Here is a 20,823-nt window from a genome sequence, read left to right as displayed (position 1 = left end):
AAATTTAAGACAAAACAGCACAGACTACCTACTTATCACATATTTATAGGGTAATGAGCACCAGCAACCTAATATGCCAAAGATCATACGTACACCTATTTGAACACAGAAAGTTAGTGACGCTATTGACTAAAGTTAAGAATGGATTCAGGTGTCTAAGAATGCTCAGCAACCTTTTGTTAGCAGTTCTTTAGGTACAAAACCTTCTTTCTTACAGATCCATATTGACACTGACTTACTGAAAATGTAGATGGGTTTATTTTGGTTCATGGAACTTACAACATGAAGAATTCTTCAAACAGCATGAAGGTTTGAAGATGTGATCCTTAGAAAAAATTGGGGTTTTTTCAGTTTTGGTTTAAATTTATTTCTTCAGATAGGACAAAAGTATGTTGTTCTTCATCACATACTGCAAAACACACCTATCCACATTCTTTTAATAGGATGTTTTGATGATACCAAGGTCAGAGGAAGATAACTGGCATTATATTTTTAAATGCAAAATGGTCATGTTAATACACTTTTTAAGACAATGTTTCTATAGAACAGGAGAACAGGAGATTTTATAATTTAGAAATGATTCAGCATAATATATTTAAAAGCTTTAAGTCAAATGTTACTGTCAGACGTATCTAATTAGTCAAACATTGCTCTAGGCTACCTGAAAAAGAGGTGAGTTCTGAATAGAGAATAATTTCTGACAATTCGTGTTACAGCTACTACCATTTCCTTATAAAACAATGCTTTTACAGTTTCATTGCTGCAAAAAAACAGGAATATGGATCATTCTGGATAATGATATCTTAGTTACTTTATTTGTTTTGGTATTTGGTTTTGGGTTTTGGTGTTTGGTTTTTTTAATCAATTATTTCCTCTGTAAAACAATTCATTTCTTGCAAATGATGAGTGGTCAAACTCTTTTGTTTAAAATATACTAGATAGGCATGGAACACTATGTGTTCTGCTAAAAGCATGTGGCTAGGCAGAAGAGAAGAAAACTGCTTTTTAAGTGAGGTTGAACTCTGGAGAAGAAAGAAGATTCCTCCTTTTCTGAGAACAACAGTACATTCATCTGTGAGGCAAGAGGAAAATCTGCAGACTGAAGGTAGATAAAGCAAATAAAATATTCCAAAAATAAATACATTTTCCACAGCCAAGAATAAACCCACTGCTAAGCCTCAAAGATTACTGTAAAAGAAAACAATTTTCTTATGTCTATATGAGTGTAAATCAATATGAATGGATATGAAGAATGAAAGAGTTGGGATGACAATCTAAGGTCTAAACTATATATAGATATATCGAGGTTTGGAAGGGTGTTGGTTTTGTTTTACTTTAGGCTTTCTCTTGTCTAGTTCTCTCAACTAAACGCTCAATATGCTGAAAGCTCATCTGTATTTGGAATGCACCAGGAATACTCCTGAACTGAAGCTCATCTTCCAGCTTAGTTTGATCATACACCCTGTGACTGCTCCACAAAGCAAACCAAAGCACTGTAAATGTGGGTGAGTCACTTAAAAACACTCCTGGTCTGAAAAGCATTACAATATAAAATATAATTTAATTTATAATTAAAAATTTATATGCTAGTAGAGTATTATAAAATCATATGCAATACACAATATTTCTGTACTTAAGATACTATTATTTTTCATTGATTTTAAATTTTTGTTGCTTGATAAGAGCTGAATTCCAGTACTTAATACCATGTTTGCTTAAAACAAAACAAAACAAAGAAATTTGCTTTTTTACCTAGGCATTGGGTTTCAGTACCACTCCAGAGACCGTTTGCCAAGCATTCTCTCACATGAGAACCAACTAATGTGTATCCTGTGTTGCAGGTGAATATTGCAGTAGCTCCATACACTGTTAAAGTTCCAATCTTATTTCCATTTGGTGGAGACGGAAGACCACCACAGGAGATAACTAGGAAAAAAACCCAAACAACAGAACAAACTGAAATATGAAAATACTTTTCATAATTTCTGAGACTAAAAGACAATATTCCACTTCATATTTTCTTAAAAATTGTAATAGGAATAAATATGAGTTGTATTCCACAGTAAGGGCTTAAAATTATGCTTGATTTGGTAACACATGTTCAAAATCTGAAAATTCTTCACATCTTGGCAGCAGCTTAAACACAATCTGTATTTTCAGTTATGAAAAAATGGAATTACATGAATGTTCAGGGAGGCTGTGGTTATGTTGAGTGTGTACATACTCTTGGCTACTCCTCAAATATACTTTACCCAGCCATTTTAAGTGTTATGTCTGTTTAAAGATACTATCTTAACACGTAGTACTCTGAATTGTTATGAACTGTCTTTTTTCTTATTCCCACTACTATTTATAATCACGTAACATTTATGGTTGTCTGCTTGCTTAAAATACACAACTTCTGTTGTTTCTTAAGGCTAGACTTGATCCGTTATCACAGAAACCTTCTGTAGCATCAGCTGCAACCCACAGCTATTACAGGCACCACATGACAAATTACCTTTTAAGAATGTATCAAACTGTAATTTAATTAAAACCATTCTGTCATGTCTTTTGTTTCTAGAAAAACATATCAATAATATTGTAACTTAAGATGTAAAACAATGCCTTCAAGAGCTTCAATTAAATTTTATTATATTTTAGCATAAATAATGGGTTTACTTTCAAGACATGTTAATCACAACTAAAAGTCCTATCTGCAACCTCAAGGCCACAATCTTCTATAGTTTAAAAGGTTCACTACAGAAAACAACATGGAATTGGGTAGAACTTTGATAAAATCAAGTACATACCACTGTGCTGTTATCAGTCATAATCAGAATATATGTGCTCAAAGTTTCTTACGCACATAAGGTTTCCAGAGGTGGATAAGACTCCTTTTGACTACAAACAAGTCACATTAATGTAATTTGTGGAGTAGTCTAACACTGTAACTTCTAATGCTATGCTGAATATTAATTACACTTATGCTACGTTATTATTTTCCTAAAATGCAATAGAATGAATTGTTCTAAACATATTACAGATGCTTTATTATTTTTAATTACAGTGTTTCCAGTTGAAGATAACTAAACTACACGAGTAATGAACCGCCTCATGATTTTTTAGGTAGCTGATCAGCATAATCATAGAAAAATAAAATAGATTTATTAGTTAGGCCTCTTTTAATCCAGAATCCCCTTAATTTGATGTTTTGCAATTCTTTTAGAGATATATTCACAAATAGATATTAAGAAATATGATCTAAATGCCTTATCATCAGTGTTTCAATTAGCTTTCCTGCTGCTTCAGAAATACCGAAGCTAGAATCTATATTTATATAACCTATCTTTAGCAATTGAATGACAGAAAGTAAATAGTAGACTCCTCAAAATACAGTGTATTTCTGGATCTTAATGAACTATATCCAATGGAAATACTACTGAACATCTCTTGAGGAATGAAGTTTGCCATAATTAAATTATAAACAGTCCTCTATCAGAGGGCAAAATAATGTATCTTTCTTAGAAATAAACTAATGTTTCTTCAATCAGCAACTCCCTGGGTTTCTACATCTATCTAATACTTTGGTTTTGGTTAATTGCATCCTATGTGGGTCACCACATTTTCTGTTTACATAAAAATTCGGCACTTGTAGAGGCTGGTCAAGAACTAGCTTTTCAAAGACTTCTTAGCAGCTGAGCAGTAGCTGCATATTAGGCAGTAAAATGGAAAACTAGGTTTTTTAGCATGTGTGCACAGAAGGGGGCACAATTGCTATTAACAGAATAAAAAATCATTAGTTTTAAATCTGAAAAGAAAATTGTTATAGCTGTTACTGGTTTATACGAGATATAGAAGTCACCTTATTTTTCCAACTGAATGTTTTCAGAAGGACATTTTCCCAAAACAAAAGTAGAGGAATAAATCAGAAACAACATAATTCCACAACTCATCATCATTTAGATAAGATCTGATACATTGCTTTCATGTATGTATTGCATTGATTGTTGTTACAAGTAGTTCTCTCAGACTTGTTCTGAAAACATCTTCAGTTTTTTTTCTTTTCTAGAAAATAAGTATTGTTTTGTATTAATTTTATTTAAATTATGTAACATCCATCTTGGTTCTCTTTTCTTTGTTCTTTTCCCATACTAGCATCATTCTCTAATACTGCCTCTATAATTCCATGCCTTAGGTTTGTAGCCACACACTTCCCAGTACTGTTGAGAGTTTGTGTCAATTTATACTTGAGTCACCCTTGGGAATGATTTGGGACCATCTGAGATGACTTTGGGTGTTCTGTCTAGCCTCCAGCTGCTGTTGAAGAAGACTGAGAATCAGTCTCATGTCTCTTCAGTATCTACCAGCTTAGACACTGTAATTTGTCTCATATGGCATTAGGAGCTTGTATTTAGGCAAAGTAATTTTGTTTTCTGTTTATCACAATATGTACATCATACTGAATGTTTTGCTCAACGATTTATTTGGAATATGAAAAGCTATCTGGTTTTGATGTTCGTTCTGTTATCACTATCATAGAATCATATGAAATACTTTTGGTACCATTTATCATAAGGTATTATTGACATGTCTACAGTCTTAACAGAGTCTGACAGAGCGGAATGATTCTGTTCTCTTTTCTTAAAAAATACCAGAAGGTATAATTTAGTAAACTGTTCACTTGATCCCAAGAATTCCTTCCTAAACCGCTGTCATAAAAATTCTCTTATTGATTCAGCTTGTTTCAGAGTAGTCATTCTCAAATATCTTCTAACATTAGGAAAAGGGGGGAAAATAAGTGGCGCTCTCTAAAAAGAAAATAAAGCATCTATTTTAGCATCTCTTTCAGGACGAAATACTACATTTGAATACCTCACTGAAAATTATATAGTACTCTGAAAAACTGAATGCCCAAATCTTATTTCCAGTTCTGCTTAGTATTCTAGGCCTGCCAGTTGGCCATTTTCCTTCAAATGATGGGATCTTCTGTGCTGCCCTGGCATTGAAAGAGAGCATGTATTACCATAATGAGGGAAAGGTTTCTGCTTTAAGGGTAGCAGAACTAGATGAACGTGCCAAATATCCTCTCCAACTAAAGCAAATAACACATTGGAAATGAAGAAATGAAGTTTTGGGGAGATTAATTAGGACTTTGACACTGTAAACCTTGTCAACTGTATGATCCCACTGAGAATGTCAGGGTTCCCTAAACCTTTGAACGTCCAAAGTCAGGGCTGATGTGATTTATGATACTTTCATATGAAGACATTATAGAAGCTCATATGTATGTTTCTCCAACAGTACAGTTCTCACCCAAGAGGTCAAAGCAATATCATCTTCTAATCTAACTAGTCTGGAGTCCTCTAAGTAATAACATTATCACCTAGTGTTCTCAGAATACTTAAGCACTATCTGGTTGAATGACTCCATAGTCAGACACAGATCATCATCCAGACTGATCTTCTGATGCTACTTCATTGACTCATGTATGAAATATATTGTACTTTCCACATAAAGAGTTTAAATCGATTAATTTCAACAAGTTAATGAAAATTTCATATTTGCTTACTTATAGGAAACTGATAGTGAAATATTTTTATGAGAATCTTTATACTATTTATAAAATAGAATATTTTATTAAAAAGCATAGAATATTCTGTAAGGAAGTATGTTCCTTACCCTTACAACTTGGCCTTTCATTGCCAATACTCCAGGTTCCATTAGTCCTGCACTGTATGAGTCTTTGACCCAATAAATAATATCCAGGACTGCAGCTGAGCATAACTTGAGCTCCATACTCATTCAGTGACCCAGAAATCAGTCTCCAGACAACATGTTCTGAAAGCAGAGTCTCTATGCTGGGACAAGTAAGAGCTGTGAAGAAAGGACACTTAAATATTAGCATTCTACCACTAAGTTTCTTCACAGATAAATGACTTGCCTTACTGGCAGAAGTTTTGTAATGTAAAATTGAACATACCATAACTATTTTTGATATACAAGTTCTAGAAAAAATAATGAACATCATACAGTGAGTATTACAAATTGAACAGGAGTCTGTGGTACATTTTCATTTAGTAAGATGCAGTGGAACAATGACATACAGTTATCTTTCTCTAATACCATTTATTTTAATATTTCAGAGATAAAACACATTACAGACTACAGCGGATGTAAAAGGGAAACCAAATAATGCCATGTAATTTTTGCAAAGGTTCATGTGATGCTTTAGTTTTCTATCCATTACATTAACTTTGAAAAGCTCTAACAAGTTCTTAAAACAGGTTGCCATAAAAGCTGTTAACAGACGTTCAAATGGTATGCTGTGGGCATTCAGGAAAATTATTACATTCAAGAACACTGACATAAAAAAAAAAAAAAAGATAACATTTAGAGAGATTTCTAGAGTGCTTTCTGTTCTGTTGCTTTTAGTATTTCAGATTTCATAAAATAATGCAGTTGTTGCCAGTAGACAAGACCTGTAGTTTATGTTTTTCATAAGGCTTAATATAGCTACCAAGCATATATGGCATTTTAAAATACTCTTCAATTTGACTCTCTGCAATTCAAGATAAAGTACACAGAATATTTACAATATTTATGATATTGACATGCATTCTATCTTAATGTCCCTATGTCTCTAAAGATTAGCCTAGATTTATGAAAATATTTATGATTACTTTGTTTAAAAATAGCTGTATTTTGTATCATACCATGTTGTTCAGAATTTCCCTGCTATAGAAACACTCTGAATGGGCTAGTTACTGTTTACATTCCAAAGAACACTTCAGAAAAAAACTACTACCCCAGCAACACTTCAGAAAAGCCATGCTTTACAAGTAAAAACAGACAAACATGTAATAGAAGATTAGTTTCTTTTATGTTGCGAAAAGAAGGTGATAAATTTTCTAAGTGTTTGTTTTACTTCAGAATTATCACCTCTGATCTTTTGTAAACACACTTTTTTGATCACCACACTTAGTGTAAGATAAAAACATTAGGAGGACTTGTGTAAAAACCCCAAAGTGTAGTGAAGAAATAAAGGGTCTGATTCTCATGTATGTTATAATAAATTTACACCATCTCACCAGGGAAAAGACTAATAAGGCTGACCCCACAAAATTACATACTCTGTAGGCTTCACACTATCTGAGAGGTACAAAGTGATCTTGTCGCGAGTATGAAGATGTGATGAAAGAGACTAGTTCAGGCAATCAGTGAAATACAGGGAAAGTGACAGAAGCAAAATTCCTGTGAAAAATTAGATTTCCACCACTTTTCAGAATACCTTTGATAATGCTAGAATTATACATCTACCTTTTCCAATAGCTATCTTACCCATGGTAAATTCTAGCATCTAGGAAACGCAGACCTGGCACCACAGCATGTTTGTGAAGATATGTAAGAATTTATGAAGTAGAAATCATCTGAAGAACTTCCAAATGACAGATTATAAGATTACATTAAGTTGAAATATTAAAATATTTATTCTTAGATTTTTTCAATATATTTTAGGAAGGATTGCCAGTGTACAATCACTTTGAATCTTAATAGTTCTTCACTTTGGCCTTTATAACAATATTCTGACTAGTTATGAACAGTTTCCCAGGTTAAAGGCAGACTTCCTACTTCCTAATCTAATTAATTTGATACTGATACTAAACTGTGGTTTATAGCTACTCAAAGATTATAAATTATTAACCAAGAAACATTTTCTTATTTCTTGTTAAATACAATAAGCATAGTAAATCACCTCACCTAACACCTTTGACTGAAAATTGTATAGGTCTCAGAAGATAAAATATATTCTAAATAGGTACTTAACACCCCTCCAATTTAACATTTTTGTCACTTCTCCTTTCAAGCAATAGTTTTATAATTTTCTTCAAAGATTAAAGGGTTTTTTTTATTTAGTGTAATAGTAAAAATTTTAGTCTTAACCGTAGGGGTATCTTAAGACACTTAGAGATAAGAGGTTCAGCTATGTCAGAATATGTAAATAAGCCATACAGATGTTTCCTTTCCATACTGTTGTTAGTTGTTAGTTACAAAAACTCAAATCTAACAAGAATTAGTTCAATAATGTGCTCAACTTTTAGTTTTAACTCTTCATAATGACCAACTCTTTGTAATTTCATTATTCTTTTTACTTGCTTTTCTGGTAAACACAGCACTACACTATTAATAGTTTCCTAGAATCTGAATACCAGAGGACTGACTCTTCCCTTTTGTTGTCCTTCTGCCTACAAGTCTTTGCTTGTCTTTTCTTATGGCTACATAAGCAAAAGAAAGTACAGCTCAAGCTATTCCAGGAATATCTTGAATACTGTGACTCAATGTAACTATTGTTTCAAGGGGGAAAAAAAAAAAGACAGCTGCAATGTATATGATGGAAAAATATCTCAATTACAGGAGCTTGCTATTATTATTTCCAAATGTAATGGCATCTGATACTTGGTTGCCATTCTTCAGCAGGTAAACAATCACAAAGAAAAAGGAAAGGGAATTTCTGTCTTACTGCATTGTGAACTTATAATGCAATAATGAGAAATATATTGTTTTGTCCTGGTTTCAGCTGGGACAGTTTATTTTCTTCTTTAGTAGCTGGTGCAGTGCTGTATTCTGGGTTTGGTGTGAGAACAGTGTTGACAGCACACGGATAGTTTTGGTTGTTGCTGGGTGATGTTTATACTAAGTCAAGGACTTTTCACTTTCTTGTGCCCTGCCAGCAAGAGGGCTGGAGGGGCACAGGAATGGGGAGGGGACACACTTGGGACAGCTGACCCAAACAAGCCAAAGGGACATTATGCTGAGTATATAAGCTGGGGTGAGAAGAAAAATGGGGGGACATTCAGATTGATGGTGTTTGTTTTACCAAGTAACCATTATATGCGATGGAGCCCTGCTTTCCTGGAGGTGGTTGAACACCTCCAGGATGATGGGAAGTGGTGAATGAATTCCTTTTTTGCTTTGCTTGCCCACACAGCTTTTGCTTTACCTATTAAACTCCCTTGATCTCAACCCATGAGTTTTCTCATGCTTCCGACTTTCCCCCATCCCATTGTTGGGGGTAGTGAGCTTGCAGCTGCGTGGGGCTCAGTAACCACCTAGGATTAAACCATGACACATTCAAATAAACCTTTTTGACTAAATTCACTATTAGCTTAAAAAAAGGTCAGGTCACAAATGACGCTTGAGAGATCAGTGTGGTTTAAGTTCATAAGTATTAGTAAAATAAGAAGTCAGTAGGAAACCAAATAATCCCATATACCACAGAATCTAAGAACAATGACATAAGAAAAAAATAGAATCACTTGAGCAAGATGATAGTTTCAGTATGCTAGTAGAAAAAAAAAAACAAAAAAACCCCACACAGGGTTTAAGTGTTTCTTGACGTTCAACATACTTAAATGGGAAAGGCTTCAAAACCTCAAAATAGATGAACAAAAGGATCACATGTTATTCAGTCTCAGTCTGTCAATCCAGTCAGCTATGTCAAGTCTGTGATCAGTCTAAAGTACCTGGACTAATCTAAAATACCTAAACTAATTAACTGTTTTGTTACAATTCATACTGAAAATACTAATGTTTAATAAGTACTCTATGTTACATATCAAACCTTGAAAATATACCCCCAAAATTGCTTCCTGACCTCAGGACTTATTAAAGAAAATGTTAAGAAAACTATTGGGTATGATGTTCTGAATGTTCTAGCAAAGAAACACCCCAAAATTGCACAATATCTATGATGAGTTGGTGGTGAATCTTTGCCTGTTTATACTAACAAATTTTTTGCATTTATATAAAACTGATGCTTTATTTTAGAACTATTTAGGATTCATAGTTCTATAACTAGACTTACTGAAAATTATAAAAAAGGCTTCTAAAATTTCTAATTATTTTCCAGTTAGTTTCTAAATAAAAATCAATGTCTGAACCATCACTGTTACAGCTCAGAACACCATAGCTTCCAAAAATATCTACAGTGAAATCTGCAATATGCAGATTATGGAACAGGAATATTAGCTATTCTTTAAAATGTTTCATATTAGAGACATTAGCATAAACCAATGAAGGATGTGAATTAAATCCTTGAATTAATATTTTAAAGGAGTAATGGAAAAAAGAAATAAAGTTATGCTGTTGTAGGGAGCATCCCAGGCAATTAAAATGTTAGAAAAATTAATTAATCACAAACTCAATTTCCTAGGTTATGTATGCGCTTACTTCTATGAAAAGGAAAGCAAGTAAGAACAGAGGCTAACAAGTTATCCTATTTCAGCAATCTTTTGTTAGCAAACAGATGCTTGTCCAGATCTCAGCACCAACACATACGAAGTACAACCTATATAGGCACATTTTATATGTAATTATATAGAAATTTAATATAATATTGTATACATTCATACTTTTGGTTTACAAATTATGGTAGTTAGCTTTAGAGAACTGGTAGGGTACCATGGCATAATAATAATAATAAAAAAATGACATCATTATCTTGCAATAAGTGAACATATTCGGTCTTCTGATCTCATTAAGAGAAACATGGAAGTAAATCATTAAGTTTGCTTTTTTACCCTCTGGCACAATATTTTAAAGCAAGTCTCTAGATCTGGTCAAAAAGCACAGATAATGCACAGAACTGAAAATTCTGCTTTTCATTAGCAGTTCTTATTTTAATGCTCTTTTCAGCATATTTCTTAATTCTTAATTCCACTACTAACACAGTAAGGCACCACTCATTCCTTCTAGTTCTTTCAGTTCTTAAGAATAGTCTAAGCCAACTGTTTTTCTATATTATTCAGAGGAAAAAGAAACAACAACACATTCAAGCTATGACAGACTTTTAACGGCATCAACTAAGAAGTTCAACTGCTGTGGTGGGAGAACCTAAGATTTAGATGAGTATTTTTATTTCATGAAGAAAGTCAGGGTCAAGTGTCCAGAAAATCTCAAACCCTCAGAAAATATATTCAGTGACTCCCCAAAAGATAACTATTCTTATCTGTCATGTTTAGCACATGAAATGTAAAGAGATCATTCAAGTCACAAGGATGTTCAGGAAAAACTGTATACTATTTCTGTTCCCATTTCTATCAATTTTGGCTTTTGTGCCCAAACAAAAAACACATGTACAAGATGAAAAAAAAACCAAAAAAACCTTTTAGAACACTGAAAAATCTAGATTTCTAAATCAGAGGAACTTCACAGGAGAAGGAGAAAGATACACAGGAAAACAAGCACATGGTGAAAAATATTGAAAAATATAAATACAAAATTTAAAAACAAAAGTGTCTCAGATGAATGGATTGACCCTCACCAACACCTTCAGATTACTTTGTTTCTTTACAGAATAGTTATGGATATTATTCCAGGCATGAATATCTCTATTCAGTAAATAACTTAGATAGCCAAGTGTGACTCTGGATTGAATTTAAGGAGCAACACATGTAAATTTTGCATTGACAGCTAAATCCTTTTCTGTTTCCATCTTTCATTTTCTGCATTAGAAGACCTTATGCCTCTGTACTTGGTGATATATATTCTGAAGAAAGTAACACACTAAATAAAAAGAATAATTTTCACTAATTATTCACAAACAAAATATAATAGTCATGCTATAATGATGCAATGTTATAAAATAATAGGAAGAGAATATATCATTCAAAGGAGAGGAAGGAAATTTCATTTGTGTTCTTCTCCCTTTGTAATTTATCACTGCAAGTATCAGCATCTATATTTCCATAGTAGCATACAACATTCAAATCATACTGATGAAATGGAAAAGAAAAAAAAAATCCCAAAAGATTATGTCTTTTTTTTTTTTTTTTTTAATCTTAGAAGGACAGAAACATGACTTTTCACAAGAGTAACTTAAATATGTATAAAAATTCTAACGATAGGTAAAACTGTTTCTCAGCTAACTATAGTTACAACTTAAAACCTTAAATTTGCCTGTTCATCCTTTCCTTTCTTTTTAAGCATTATCCAGATGATATTAGTAGGCGTAAAAGGTATTACAGGCAGTTTATCTGCCTTACAGTAAGGAAAGAATCACGTAAGCATCAGTGCTTGTCTATACCTTGAGACTAAAGTTGTTTAATTTATTCAGATTTCTTGGTATATCTACATCTTTTGGATGGGACATTTCTTGGAACTGTGTATCACAGTCACTTCTCTGACCAACAGTAATGTACTAATTCACAGGTTTCAGCAGAAATTTTTTGCATACTTTACACAGTGTTCTGATTCATATGTTGTTTGTAAAGACAGTATTGGCTTGATTTAAAGTACTGCTTGATAAAGACTTTCAAATAGCAATACAGATAGATATCTCTAGTTCCCTTCATGTGCTAGAGATAGCTATGTAGAGTAACAGAAGGAAGTTATCTATTTGTCATTCAATTAAGCTTTCTTAATAGATGTATGTTGATTGGTATTGCACGTAATCAAATACAATAGCCTAATGTCCACGATCCATCTGTGTCTTGCTGTATGACCAGCACGAATCATATTTCTCATGATTCAAAACTAATATAAATACTTTTAACAAAAAGAGTTTCAAACATCTGCCTCAGGCATTATATTATCAGAGATACTTTGCAAAACAAACTGCAATGATTTCAAACTTCATTTTAATAGACCTGGGGATAAATTGAACTCATTTATTTACCATTTACCTTTCAGTGCTATGTTTGCTTCTCATCAAGTCTGAGCTGTTTCTGTCTCTGCAGACCAAATACATTTATCCTTACAGCAGTAATGCTACAAAAAACAGGTTGTTATGCAGATTATCTAAGCTTTTCTGCACTTTGCAAGTAAGAAATCTTGGGTAAGGCATGCCTACCTCTGAACAGCAATTTATTTTTAAAATATTGACTTTAATACTTTCATGTAGATCACTAGCACTTTAATTTAGCACTTATGGTTTTAGAAGTAATGCATTTCTTTTTTCAAACTGAATAAATTTTTAGAAAAGGAATAAATAAGATAAAAAAGTGGTATATATATTTATTTAGAGTACTATAGATATTAATCAAAACTTCTTAATGTTGAAAGTTGTGTTAAATATTAATAATTAAGCTTTGTTTTACAGGGTTACAGGGTAGTCATTGTCTGGTTCAGTTTGATCATTTCAGTAATACGCGATTTATTTATTTTTTCACTGCAGATATAGTGTTATTAATTCAGTATTTTTAAACTCCAATTAGTTTAACTGACCTCTTCCCTCCAAAATACCTGTTCATATTTCTGCTGATTAATCATTCAAGTCATGTCAAAGGAGAGAATGAAGCACAGTTCAGTGCACTGGAGCCCTGCCTTCCCTCTGCACGAGGATCTGAATTTGATCATGTTTGTGTGTTCACAGCTGGGTTTTAATAATCCTCATATAATCTGTGGAACTACTGTGTTCAGTTTAGGCACTGTCCCTCAAGAAAGGTGTAGATCAACTGGAGATTGTCCAGGGGACAATAATGAGACTCACTGGTCCAAAAAGTATGAAGAATGAGAATGAATAGCAGCAAGACAATTATCTCTAAGGAAAAGGTGACTTAGTGCACTGGGTGAAGGAGTCAATGTGTGGGCAGCAGGAAGGGTGCTGCAGGGGTGAAGTCTCTCTGAAGAGGGGCTTGGACTGCTGGACACAGCACGTTCCAAAGGACCTGCCACAGGACACAGTTGAGCACATCAGCCAAGATGTGGCACCTCTGGGAAAGTGTATTTAGGAAAGGGTAAAATACCAGACAAGTAAAGGAGGAGGGAACAAAATGAGTGAGATGTGGCAGAGGGAACACCAGCGCGTCACAGGAGAAGGAGGAAGAGGAGGTGCTCCAGTCACCTGAGCTGGTATTCTGCTGCAACCCATGGAGATGACCATGTCAGAGCAGATATTAACACTGCAGCCTGTGCTGGGGCAGGTGGATATCTTCTAAAGGAACTGCAGCCAATGGAGGATCTACACTAAAGCAAGTTTATCCTGAAGGACAACAATCTGTGAAGACACATACTGGACCAGAGGGAAAGTGCGAAGAGGAAGCAGCAGCAGAGAGGAGCTTTTTGTAAACTGACCACAACTCCCTTTCCTTATCCCCCACCACTTGGTGCTTGGAGTGGGGAGAAGAGTCAAGAGCAAAGGAGTGAAATTGATCCTGGGAATAAGGGGAGGAAAGTGTTAGTTTGATTTTTTTCCTGAAATGTATTTGACCCTATTTTAATTGGCAATACATTAAATTAACTTTCCCCAAGTCAAGTCCTGTGACAGTAATCTCTCTGTCCTTTTCTCAACCCATGAGATTTTTCATCCTATTTTTCCCCCTGTCTGGTTGAAGAGAGAGTGAGCAAGCAGCTGGGTGAGGGTGTGGCTGCTGGCCAAGGTTAACCTACCACACTGAAAAAAACAACAGTATTCAAATACATTAAAGAGAATGAAAGAAGAATAAAATTACTTCTATTTGTCCACTGTGGGTACAGAATGAAACAGTGCATTTACACTAAGAAAACCAGATTCTGGTTATATATACTAGGGAAATAATTACAAGTGGAAAAAAAAAGTAAAATACTGAAACAGAGTAATCAGGAAGGTCTTCAAGATTGGGTTAAATGATCATCTGCCAGTAATGCTTAGATCTCTTGAAGTAACTTTCAGTAGTATTTTTAACAATTCTTTGCTGTCAACTAATTCAAATAAATGAAAACCATTTCACAATCATATATAACTTCACAATTCTTATATTTGTACCATTTTATTTTTTCTTTAAAAATAAGTTGAATTTTACTTGTTTGAAAAACTAAACTGCTTTTCAAATTCAGAATCTGGAAAGCACATACACACACTGTTGATCAGCTCAAGATTCTAAATCAGCTCTCAAAAATTTTAGGTATAGGATTATAGCAATTAATAATTTAAAGATTATGTCCTAATTGGTATTTCAAGTGACATACTCAAAGTCAGCCTCAGGTAATTATTGCTTCCATTCAGTACGAAGACAGGCAATGGTAACCCGATGCAAATGAGAGGCCAAGCCACATGGTATAGGAGTGTGTGTTACACTGGCTAGTTCTGACAGCAGGCAAAAATGAAGACTAAAAGACTTTTATTCAGCTTAATTATCTATATTAGCAGTATTTTAAGAAATATTTTTTGCTTTTATTACTTTAGAAGCTATATTAAAATAAATTACAATTGGTGGTTTTAAATTTTACTGTGAAAATGGAGAAGAGCACGTTATTCGTAATAACAAAACATACATGAAACTGAATTATCTAATAATTTTAATGCAGAGTTTTTTTTAAGACAATAAACAAAGGGCTTTTTAATAAAGAAATTTACAAGGGTCTTCTACTTTATTGAATGCTAAATGAATATGTATTCAGGGAATATGTATACATAAAACTTAAACATCAACAGCAAAGAGTTTCCTGAGAAAGTTCAAGGGAAATATGCTTGAGAAATACATGCCCACTTACATTTGCAAACAGGTGGCCTCCCTTTGTTGCTCCATAATCCATCTTCTTGACACACTGCTGTTGCTTGTTGACTAGATTCTAGCTTAAAGCCTTCATTACATTCATATATCAGTCTACTGCCCAAAGTAAATTCATTACCTATAACTGAACCATTCCCAGGGGAGTCAGGAATACCACAAGATACAGCTGAAAAGAAAGGGAAAGATAAAGAATTGGTATTTTGTCATATTTTTTAAAAAATATTGTCCCCCCACTGAAATAAGAAACATAAATTAGCAATTTTGACATAACCCATTAATAAAAACTTCAATTAATTTTCCATCTTATTTACAATGTTCCAATAAATGTAACAGCACTTAAAACATTGATAAACACTTTGAAGTGCATCTAAGATAGACAAACATTTTATAAATCACTGTTTTGTTAATCCAATCACTGTAGAGACAGAAATTTCAATATAGGCTCAGGACAAGAGTTTATTTGCTAGTGAGAAAACCAAGAAAGCATCCAAAGTGATTTGGCCCAAGAAGCAATAAACTGGGAAATTCTTAAATGTTTTCTAATAGTCTGCTTTTATTCTCTCAGGGTTTCTTTCATTCCTGCATTACTACAAACAAAACTTTATATTTGTTTGTTCTGTACATATAAAACAATGGTATTTAAGAATTCAATTTAACATTTCTTGTCTGATGAGAGAAGCACCTAAATATATGACTAGACAGGGAAGAGTTCTACTGAAGGGCATTATTCAGATATTTAACACTTATTTACACACCTGATTAATTCATTTCAGAATGCTAAATATTATGTGAATTCAGGTTTATTCATGTTTCATATAATGAAGGAAATTACTTACAGAATTATTTTCACTTTTTTGTTGTTCCTTTAGAATCTCTCTCTGATAAGCAATTATTCTTTCAAGCTCACAGATTTGCTGTCAAGTTAGTGAAGTTTGAGTAGTATCTAGGTTTTCTTGCTTATTTATTTATTATTTGACCAGAGTTCAGTACAGTTCATTTAACAGTATCTCAAAATATACAATTTTAGGGCAGAGTACAATTATAAAAATATCTATTTCAGTCACTTTTAGGAGAGGTCTCCAAGGCAGGATTGCCTTCTGCCAACTGATTTCTCCCTTGACTTTAGTAATGAAAAGAAGAAAGGCAACTTTTCAGTATCCATTTTTTAAGTTTCTTTCAATGTTATGTTTGATTTTAAAATATATATTTATGCACAGAGATTAACTCTAGGTGCTTGAATAAGTCCATAATGCTGTTAAAGACTTTATACTTTCCCCATGGTGCTTCTGAAGGGAAAGTCATAGCATTAGTTCCTCTGAAAGGAAATTTTTTTACACAAAATGGTAACTTGGAGCAGAGAAACCATCACATTATTACAATGAATCTATTTAAAGAGTTCATATAAACCAATGTATGTGTGCACAGAATCACTAGCTGTTTTCAATTCAGCATCCAGTTTATTGCTCTTCAGTAAATACAGTGAACAAAACATAGCTTTGAAGCTTTCATTTCTAAATATTTACCAATGAAAAATGGAGGTTTATGAATGAAAATGTCTTTTATATACACAGTCAATTCTAGGAAGCAATTCAACATTTTAGCAGTTAAAAAGTCCTGTGGGTATTTGTTCCTTTCCCCTTGAAACTGTGAATTTCTATTATTGTAATAAAGTCAGTATATTTCAAAAGAAGAAATGACAGCTTTTGTCTGAAAACTATTAAACAGAGGTGAAAATAAGTGGGTTTTTTAATCTGATTTTTTATTATCGTTTACCCAATTCAATATAAATGATTAATTTCACAACACATCGTCATGGTACCATAAACACAATGCTCAAATTTGTTTTCAGTATTCCCAAGCTGTCACATTTGATGCATTTAAATTAAATACAACACAGTAATTTGCATATGATTATAATGAGGAGAGGTATGCATTATAAAATGATGAATGGTTAGTTCATTTCAGTTGTTGCTTCCATCTGGAATCTGTCAAATTGCTAATAGAAGTAGAACTGTAGGAATGATCCAAAATAAGGGCTTCCTTTGTAACACCTTAAGCAGTGCTGCTTTTAGCAAAATTGAGTGTCTCTCCCTCAGTAGGTAAGGGCTGTGCTCCTGCCACTAGAAGGAGCAGCACTGGCACAGAAAAGGGAGAGGTGATAAGGAATGGGTTCTTAACGCCCACACTTACTGCTCTTAATGGAGTTAGAGAAAGTGGAGAAGGAGGATAAAAGCAAGTTCTGCTGCTTCTGGGAGCAGGTCTTTGTATTAGGAGTCACTCCCCACAAGGTGACCACTGCAGGAGCGGTATATTTTCAGGGCTCCGCTGTACTCAATATAGGTACTAATTTTATATAGGTACTAATTATAGGTACTAACATGTACTCATGTTAACAGAGCTGCATCTGGTTCAGCACTCTACCTGCTCCCCTAATAAGCAATTTAATCCTTTACCTACAACTAGAACCAACTCTGACCCTCTGTCACATTACCAGAATTTCATGCAAAATTGATTGCATGCTGAATTGACAGAAAGTTAAACTGTCACTCTATTTTACTACAACATAAAAATGCCTATACATTCTCCTTTTCCAGTCACACTTACTGTGAAATATTTCAGTGTCTCCAGAGCCTTGCACTATGTCCCTCCCTGGCCTCTCAGTTATTTTTCTGCTTTGTGGCAATAGATCCGAATGCTTGATGTAGAATGTAATTGGAATAAGACTTAACTTCTCAACTTTTTCAGGTCTCCTTTCTGACATCAAAACAATCTCTGTGTTAAGTGTGTATACATTTAATTGTATAAAACTAAAATACAAAACTATCGGTCTAACCACTCATCCATGTATATGAACATCTATACATACAGGTGGACCTTATTCTAGTTCCCTTTAAATATTTCAGACGTTAATTAACTTCAAATAACTTAGTGGTTTCTATGGAGCAAGAAGAATTTATTTTGTCATTTGAGAAGAAACAAAAAGCCTGTTTAGTTCATGTTAGCAGCAAATACTTCTGTTAGCATTTGCTCTTCACCTTTAGTAACAACCTCTCTAGAAACTACTGAAAAGTTCAAGACTGAGTAGTTCTTATGTGCAAGTTTAAAGAACAACAGATGTACAACACTCAGGTCACAACCAGGTGAGCTTATCAGTTATGTCAGCTCTGATGCCATGTCCAGTGTACCAAAGCACCTCAAAAATCTATGCTTACCTGTCACAGTTCACCACTTTTTGTGTGTACCTCAGCCCTCTACTGTCTCTTTCCTCCACTCCTGCTGAACCCTGTACTGCTACATTGTGAGGTTACTCTCACTGCTGCTTCAGCCACTAATCACAAAAGCAGTTTTGGCATTCTGGCTCTGTTCCTGTTACAGTCTGTTGTTGTTTGCTTCTCCCCCAGAAACTAGGATTAGAAAGAAATACTCCTGTTGCTACTAATTTCTTGAGGCTGCTAATGGCTTTTAGAACAGTAGTGTGCAAACAAAACATATCAGCACAGCCAGTTTCACTAAATAGCAAGTACTTTGATGTCTGAAGAAAAGTTAGTTGAAGTAAACTGAAACAGCATATCGTCTTTGGACAGTGGAAACAAGTCACTGCTGTCCCACACCCAAGTATTTTGAAGCTCCCAGCTTCCCATATGATTGAAAAATGATAAAGAATGATGTCAGAAAATCTTCTGACTTGAGGAACCGTCAACATGCCTCTTAGGTCAATGATTAGATGAGACTGCCAGGTTCCAGCTGGGAGATGTGCATTCAGAGTATAAAAGATACATAACTCAACCTTAATTGTCTTTATTATCTTGCACAGCAGAAAAATATACTTCCTCCAAAGAACAGGTAATCAACACAAATGGAAAAGCCTTTTACTACCTAGAAACTGATAGGCAGTTTTAGTCACTCTTTGATGTTCCACATGTGTTACTGGAATTTACTTCTTACCAAAATCAGTAAATTTAGAGTTTAAAGCAATCCTTTAAAATATCTATACACCTATATAATTTTAAGATGCTAATGTATTATTCATATTTAAAGCATGCAAGTTCACTGCATATAGAAGAGAAGCTGGAGACTGCATTATAGTCAGACACTGAGTTTATTTCCATACACTGTAAAATCTCTAAATTTAACGCACAAGCATTTATCATCTAGTGACCTGTTTCTGGCATTGAACATAGTGCTGAGAAAAAGTATTTAAATACCCTAAAATTAAAGGTAGCAAGAGAGGAGGCCCTAAAAGTGGGATTCATAACAAAAAAACTCTTGAGTGGCTTATGTCTGTGACATCCAATCAGAAACATCAGGGAGAACCATGCCACAGAAATACTAGTTCTCCGGCTTGGATACATACAAGAATAACAAAGAAACCAAAAGGGCTATGTAGCCATAGGGCTGTGGGTGCAAAAAACAGTTGGTTATGAATGGTCATCTAGTCTATTCTCCTATCACAAGCCAAAATTATACTTGACCAGTGTTCATCTAATTTGTTCCTGAAAAACTTCCAATAATGAAAAGTCCATATTCTCCAAAGGGAATATATTCCAGTGTTTCACAGCCCCTCTGAGAAAAGAAGAAAAAAATAAAGGTCTAACTTCAGATCCTGTTGAAATAAACTTAGCTGTAATTTCTCTGTCCAGAAAGGGCATTTATAATTATTTCATTCCTCTTTGGAGCTACTTTTAGCCTATTAGAGGTTTCCAGGTTTCCCCTCAAACTTCTGGTTTTTTTAGTCTACAGTAGTATGCTTCTCACTGTTTTGTATTTTGAAATATGATCATAGGTCTAGAGTACATTATAAAAGGAAACAGGGATTTGAAACTCTTAAACTGTGCTACTTACCTCACATTTTTTATTTTAAGACTGGTTGCTAAGAGGGATATTTTTTGCATAACAAGATTCAGCAAAAAGGTAAAAGCCCAAGTTTAATTTCATGCTCAAACACACAGAATAGTTAATTTTATGAAGAAGTTTGGTGGTCCCAGGCTCAAGGTTCTTGAGCAAAATGCAAATGGATCTTTTCAAGCCAGCTCCATAAAAACACTTAAAGTCTTCTACCCCAGGTCAGACATGGAATCCCATTATGGTCCTGGAATAACCTTTGTTTAGCACAGCAAAAAGTACAAGGATCTCTAGCTCTGCAGTGTGGTTCTATCCACTTCAGCAAGCACAGAGGTATCAATAGTAACAGTAGTTGGAATCAGGATTTTAAGCAGGAAATGTTGGCTTCAACTATATTTTTTATCATGACTGTCATAGGTTTCCAGCCTTTCCAAGTACCCACAGTCCAGACAAGAGAACTTCTTCCTTAAAGTAGGCATCTCCAGTTTTCTTTTATAAACCTACTAGGGAG

At 34.1% G+C, this 20,823-nt stretch overlaps 1 protein-coding gene across 1 annotated transcript in view; it reads right to left on the bottom strand.

The window, feature by feature from the left end:
- CSMD1 (CUB and Sushi multiple domains 1) overlaps nt 1-20,823 on the bottom strand; it is a 1,210,323-nt gene that overhangs the window by 70,847 nt on the left and 1,118,653 nt on the right. Inside the window, exons 50-52 of the mRNA XM_056344568.1 lie at nt 15,451-15,636; nt 5,662-5,856; nt 1,753-1,926 (exon numbers count right to left, since the gene is read on the bottom strand). Of these exons, the coding sequence (XP_056200543.1) occupies nt 1,753-1,926; nt 5,662-5,856; nt 15,451-15,636 (555 nt within the window). The remainder of the gene's footprint in view (nt 1-1,752; nt 1,927-5,661; nt 5,857-15,450; nt 15,637-20,823) is intronic.

Source organism: Falco biarmicus, chromosome 6, assembly GCF_023638135.1.
Source record: "Falco biarmicus isolate bFalBia1 chromosome 6, bFalBia1.pri, whole genome shotgun sequence".
NCBI classification, from domain to species: domain Eukaryota; kingdom Metazoa; phylum Chordata; class Aves; order Falconiformes; family Falconidae; genus Falco; species Falco biarmicus.
This window is presented reverse-complemented; position numbering and strand designations above follow the sequence as displayed.